Genomic DNA, 7,065 nt, shown 5'->3' with positions numbered 1-7,065 from the left:
TTTACCTCTGTTCATCTTTAGCTGTATATTTATTCTGTGTAAGTACATTGAGAGTCAAATTCCTTGTATGTGTACAGTACATACTTGGCCAATAAAGCTGATTCTGATTCTGATTCTAACTGTATACAGTATATTCGGATTCCCTTGTCTACTTGTCATGGTAATACTTGCGGTAGCTGTGGTAAAGCTGGTGTTAGCGGCGGGCCTGACCTTCTGCACCACGTTCTCCTTCTGCATCTGACTCTGCCTCAGCTTCTTCAGCAGCACCAGGCGAGCCTCCTCCAGGCGGAGCTCCTCCCTCAGGGCTTTGATCATCTGCTGCCTCTCCTCGCCCGTCTTCCCCTGGGAGACAGAAAAAAAAAATAAGGGTTTTGATCAACACGCCACCTCTGCGTTAGGGCTGGGCGATATGGACCAAAAATCATATCTCGGTATTTTTTAGGCTGAACGGCGATACACGATATATATCTCGGTATTTTCGACAAAGTGGGCTAAATGTTCAGTTGTGAGTAGGGCTGGGCGATATGGACACAATCAAATATCACAATATCTCGATATCGATATTGCGACAATACTGTACTATTGGTGATTTCACAGAATATTTACACAATGAGATTTTTCATAAATAATCATCAGTAATGTGGATATAATGACTAAGTGGGTAAAGGCAAATGATAGAACAGCTAGAACAGTCTGGTAAGTTCAGAAAATGACATCACTTTACTGTAATGCAGCCTTTAAAACCAGGAAAAGACACTTATGCCATATCACTATATTACCATATCCAAAATCTAAGACGATATCTAGTCTCATATCACGATATCGATATAATATTGATATATTGCCCAGCCCTACTCTGTGTCCAGTATTCATTCAAAAGGAAGCGCCACCCTTGGATCCTCTTACAGTTATAAATCATCAATTTATGAGGCTCGGCGTATTCCAGGAGTTATTTTTTGTGCTGTAATTTTTTTTTTTTTTTTTTAATAACTTTATCTTTATTGTCTTCTTTGTAGAGTATACTTACAGAGGGTAAAAAAAGAGAAAGTAAATGGAAAGGAAAGAAAATACAATAAAAAGGTGAACAGAGCCTGTAGGGAGGAACAGGTCTACATACAGGTCTACACCTTTTTTTTTTATTTATACTGTATATTAGCCATTTTCCCCAGCCTTTTGCAAAACATTCTTCCATCATTCTTAACCTATATGTGAGATTCTCCATCACTAGGATATCATGGATGATGGTCAGCCATTGTTTGGAATTTGGCATCAGTCTTGAGCCAGTTCTTAGTGATAGCCTTCTTTCCGGCGAGAATCTTGACCAGGCACTGGTCTTCTATAGTCACGGTTCCTTCCATATGACCCAGGTATAAAACAAGACAGGCTCGAGGGATTTCGTAACCCACTACCTCACACAGAACAGAATGTATATCATCCCAGAAAGGTTGTGTTTTCATGCAGCTCCAAAAAAATGTGTGTGTGGTTTGGTTCCATGTGGTTACATAGTCTCCAGCATGGTTGTTGAATATTCATTTGTTTACTTTTAATTTTGGGTGTGAGGAAGTAACGAATTTGATTCTTCCAAAAGAAATTCTCTCCATCTCGGTGATTGTGTCGTGGTCTGGTGTATTTTCCACATATTGTGTTGTAAGTCAGGGGCGTGTCCAGGGAGTGGCCTGGAATCTGATTGGCCACCCCAGGTGCCACCCCATTATCCTAAACTACGATTGGCTATCTGCCCAGTCAGAGGCGGGACTTAGTTTGAACCGTTTGACGAGTAAACCAAACTTTTGTTTATAGGTGCAACTTATTTATTTTAAAATTTGTTGGCACTTTATACTGTGCTGTATACTGAGCTTTATATTACATTTGTATGGTGCCACTCTGTTGTGTTGTGATTGGTAGGTCTATTTATCTTTTAAATTAAACTCTAAACACAGGAATGTAAGACACTGTAATGTTAGTAATTAAAGTAGATATGGGTAGCGGAGACAAAAATGGTAAATTAACGCTATTCTGATGTGTGTGTGTGTGTGTGTGTGTGAGTGTGTGTGTGCTCGTACTTCATGCCACCCCCTGCATAAGTCAGTGCCACCCCCAGTCAAAAAATTCTGGACACGCCACTGTTGTAATTTACTGTCATTTTTTGGTTGTATTTCCCAGAATGCCTTTTGACAACCCCAAGAGAAGGGGGCGTGAACTTGTTCCATTCAGTTGCTGGGCTATGTGTGCGGGTGGCAACGGTGATAGGAACAGCATAGTGGGAGCAAGAGAGCAAGTTTTTCCAGTTGAGAGAAAGCGAGTGTCGGTACCTCTTTTACTCAAACCACAACACGTCTTGTGGCTGCGTTGCATTCTGGTCTATTGAGGCTGCTGCTGGTGGAGAAATTGCTCTCTCTGCGCCTCTTTACACTTTACAATCTTTTAAAACTGTTTCTGTTCGCCAGGGCTTTTTAAGAAATCTAGGGCCACACTCATCTGCACTGGAATATTTATTTATATCTTTTAAATGTGATTTTAACACACTTTTCACTTCTCTAATCCTCCTGCTCCTGTCTTTTTATCTCTGCCTATATTTTTATTTTATTTATGTAATTTGTTGTGTTCTTTTATCTTTCTATTTCACTTGATTTGAACTGCACTAGTTTACTTTTTAAGTCTTTTATCTTGTGGATCTCTCGTCTGTACACGTTAGGATTTCACTCTTACGTTCTGATCCCTTACTTCCTTCGTGGAGAAGATTTCCCATCAGTGTTCATACAGACAGCAGAATTTAATTTGGGTAAAAAGGGTGAATCTACAGCATCTCAATTAGGGGGATGGGACGCTCTTCTCTGTCGCAGCCCAACTTTGTGATTTAGACTGATAAGACAGCTACATTTTTACATTAAAATCTTGCCTAGTGCAGCTTTAAAGCAAAAAAAAAAAATCGAACTTCAAACAATTACCTCTGCACTAGCAGCTTTAGTTTGCCATGGTGAAGCTTCGCCACAATGCATAACCCTATATTCAGAACGAATGCCAACATTTTTAGTTTTCCTTTTTCTTTTAGAGGTGGTGCAAATGCACGCAAAGGCAATGGAATGAGGCGAACAGAGCAAAATGGATGCAACTTTGCTCTAGGAAACGCAAATTGAGGCAAAGAGGGATTCAAATTTTTTCAACTTGAGCCAGAACTTGGCCTGACACAAAAAAAACCCCAGAAAAAGACTATCAGCTTCAAGCAGGACTCTATCCATGTGCTTGTAAACGGAGGTGAACGGTATTTCCTAGTTTTATCTCCAGTTTTTCCACTCATTGCCCAATGCTAAGTTGATCGGAGCTCCTATTTGCCAAAAGGTCAGCGTACTGCTTGGAGCTGCACAGAGGTTAAGTGTTTGACATGGTAAGACTTTGCTGAGCCTTTATTGCCCCAACCTTCCTTTCCATTTCCTGACTTCAGATGCCACCTGCAGCTAGCGCTTAATCTCTCTTGGCATACAATGTTTAAACTCAATTACAGAGGAGTACTAACCACTAAGGAAGGGGTTTAGCGGGATGACCTTTGATACATACTGACCATACGTCCTTAGTACCAAAGCAAACTACAAATAACCTCCTCGCGGTTGTATGCCTCGGCCAATAAACTTTGTTTTATCATTGCAAGGACAGTCTTTATTTATTGAACATGTATAATTAATGTGATTATTAGGTCAACCTAAAGTGACAGCACTTCCACCGTTTGTGTAGAATGACCCAAGATCGTTTTCTCAGCTACAGTGGTAAGCAAAACATTATGATGTCACAGTGACCTTGACCTTTGACCTTTGACCACCAAATTCTAATCAGTTCATCCTTGAGTCCACGTGGACGTTTGTGCCAGATGTAATGAAATTCCCTCCAGGCGTTCCTGAGATTTCGCGTTCATGAGAATGGGACGGACGTGAGGTCACAGTGACCTTGACCTTTGACCTTTGACCACCAAATTCTATTCAGTTCATCCTTGAGTCCAAGTGGACGTTTGTGCCAAATTTGAAGAAATTCACGAGAATGGGACGGACGTACCTACGGACGGACGGACAACCCGAAAACATAATGCCTAGGCCTAAAAATGAAATAATACAAAATGTGTCCAAGGTTTCTGAGACGGTGGACACCAGCACGGCACCAGAGGGTAAACTCTGGGTAACCTGACATTTCCAAAGCCGTTATGTAGGTGAGAAACATGGTTGCGGTTTCTGGTTTTACCTTGAACATGTCCAGATTGGCGTGGTGCAGGCGTTCCTCGGGGCGAGGTGTTGTCCTGGGACTGGATGCCTCGTTGTCCGACAGGATGATGACGTCCGGAGACGGGGTTCGTCTTTCACGGTCCACCTCACTGAGGGGTCAGACACAAAACCACCCTGTCATCTCCAACAGACTATTTGAAATGCGTGTTCATCCGTCGGGAAAATAGCAGTATCTGGACTTTTGCTACCCAGGTGTAGTCAATGAGATGTGATGCTTACATGCAATGTTCACAATGTGCTCCATGACATACGTTCTAATCAATATATTGTGACTACTCTGCATTATATGATGCAAAAGTATAACACTGTTATTTTATCCTCCGGATACAAATATAATGTAACAGTTGGGTACATACTCCAGAGACATAATTAACAACAACCACAGATATGATCAAAGAACCGAAACGTCCTCAAGATACACATCTGCACATTTTGTCATTTGATAATAATCACATTTGCTGTCCTGTTGTCAGCGTTACTCAACTTTAATATCAAAGCACTGCTGTATCCATCAATTTTAATTACTCTAATGATGAACGCTAAATGCCCAATCAATTCCCATCCATTATTTAATCCATGGACTAAAGGAATAGTTCACCCAAAAATGAAATTTCTGTCATCATCTCCTCCCCCTCATGCCAGTTGAAACACAGGTGAAGTTTGTCCATATAACACACAGGGAGGCTGCCAGCACAACTCCATAGCAGCCTTCACCAAAACAACTGAAGTCAGTGGGGACCAGTTCTTCAGAGTTCCAAAAAGACCTACAGTATATTTACACCATCATTTAGTGCAAATCTTAACTACAGCTGATTGATTTGCAACAAATAATGGTGTATAGGTCTTTCTATTCACAGTGTGATTGTTTGGCTGTTTTTGTTTGGAACTCTAAAGAACAGCAGCCAGTTGCACCAGCTGAACTTAAGTTCAAACGTAGGCTAGTTTGAATGTAAAGTCTCACTAAGTCCGAGTTTACGCATTACTAAAATTTTAACGGTTGCACCAACTGAAATATATAAAACGTAGACTTAAGTTACAACTTAAAACTTACACCTACCTCCTACTAGGTGTAAAGTCCTCCGTAAAATAACAGTTGGCACGGTGCATCAATTTGACAGACATTTTTAACTTGCTGGAGGAGCAGGAGGGACACATCCAGGACGGTTTATGTCGGCAACGCGTCCTCCGTGACGGATTACATCATTTTGAACCGTATGATGATTTTGATTTATACTCATGCTTTCGTTTTCCCTGAGAAAACGTCACTGTCTGCGACAATGTTTTGGTTAGTGGTCCGTTTACGCTCTACTAGTTAAGATGTACCTTAAGTCTCATGGTGCAACTAAACAAAGACACAGCTTTAGTGTCAAACTAACTAGTTTCAACGTAACAGTTAGTGTAGACTTTACACCCTAACTTACGATAGAGCTTACGTTCAGCTGGTGCAACTGGCTGCAGGTCCCCATTGACTTCAGTTGTTTTGGAGAAGGCTGCTACCAAGTTGTGCTGGCAACCTCCCTGTGTGTTATATGGACTAACAAATTTTACCTGTGTTTCATTTGGCATGAGGGTGAGTAGATGACAGATTTTTTTTTCATTTTTGGGTGAACTATTCCTTTAACACCAGAAAGGCCAAGCTGCAATCAATGGATGGCTGTTTGGAATGTGGAGCTGAAATAGTTCAGATTTCAAAATGTCCCTCCATGACTTAACCTGGACCCACTTTCTGTACAAACTAGTGTTGCTAGACTTTGAAAATCATGCAAGGAAACAGAAATGTCTAAGAGAAGGCCAACAAGTTATCAATTGAAGGGAATGAAAATAATTAAAGCTACTAATGTTAAACTATTCCATTCTCACCATCTTCTCCCAGCGCTCATATCCACTGGCTCGTCCAGCATGTTTTCCTTCCCGTTCTTGCTGGGCCCAACGTGGCCGCCGTGGCCGCCCAGCCTCAGGCTCCCGTTCAGCTTCTCCTCGTAAGCGGCGGCGGCACCCATCAGGCTCTGGTGGTGCAGGGTGCTGGCCCCGGGGCCCTTCCCGTCGCCCAGGGGCCCCGCCGCCTCCAGGGCCGCCAGGTCGGCTAGGTCCTTGCGCTTCAGCAGCGCCAGCATCTTCAGGCGCTCCATGGCCTCGTGGCCCTCCATTTTGAGGCGCTTGGCCAGCGCCTCCTCTCGCTCATCGGGCGACTCCAGGCCTCGCTTCAGCAGGTTCAGCCTCAGCGCCTCCTCAGACATCCGCTCCATCCTGGAGGAGAAGACAAGAGGAGCACAGGGAGGTTTAGTATCGCAACACAAACTCATCGCTAGGTGTAAAGATGTGCTTAGTTATGAGTAATGTGATATATTTTGCGATATGTATATGTGTTGTGGGTGAAAATAGTTATTCTTTAGCAGTGATTCTCAACCTTTTTCATATCAAGGACCCCTAACTTAGTCAACATTGGGGCCACAGACCCCCATTTGATGAGATTTTGTCTCTCAGACCCAAATCTGTGAATATTTTTATTGTCAGATATGATTTTGTCCAGAATTCCATGACTATCTGTATTGTAGGTAGAGAGATAACAGTGAAACTATGATCAAAACAGTCATTCTTATACATTCTCTAATTGTGTTAACTTCTCGTAAATGAAATAATGCTAAAGTTTAACAATTCATCAATTTGCTGGGGACCCCCTGGAACCCCCTCAAGGACCCCCGGTGGTCCCCGGACCCCACGTTGAGAACCACTGTTCTATAGCACGTCTTTCTAAAATCATATGTACATCCTGATACACATCAGTCAGAAAGATGAA

At 42.3% G+C, this 7,065-nt stretch overlaps 1 protein-coding gene across 1 annotated transcript; it reads right to left on the bottom strand.

The window, feature by feature from the left end:
• Positions 1-210: 210 nt before the first annotated feature.
• On the bottom strand, positions 211-6,514 carry LOC139640793 (transcriptional repressor p66-beta-like; the record flags this gene model as incomplete). Its single annotated transcript, XM_071514966.1, has 3 exons — positions 6,129-6,514; positions 4,228-4,357; positions 211-342 (listed from the first exon to the last, which is right to left on the bottom strand). Coding segments are annotated over exons 1-3 (648 nt in total), but the record flags the coding sequence as incomplete, so codon positions are not given.
• Positions 6,515-7,065: the final 551 nt, after the last annotated feature.

Source organism: Centroberyx affinis, unplaced genomic scaffold, assembly GCF_046629955.1.
Source record: "Centroberyx affinis isolate AG114_WGS23_722 - 3 ecotype Tasmania unplaced genomic scaffold, CSIRO-AGI_Caff_v1 ptg010653l_1, whole genome shotgun sequence".
NCBI classification, from domain to species: Eukaryota; Metazoa; Chordata; class Actinopteri; order Beryciformes; family Berycidae; genus Centroberyx; species Centroberyx affinis.
Note: the sequence above shows the minus strand (reverse complement) of the source record. Positions and strands in the feature narration are given on the sequence as shown.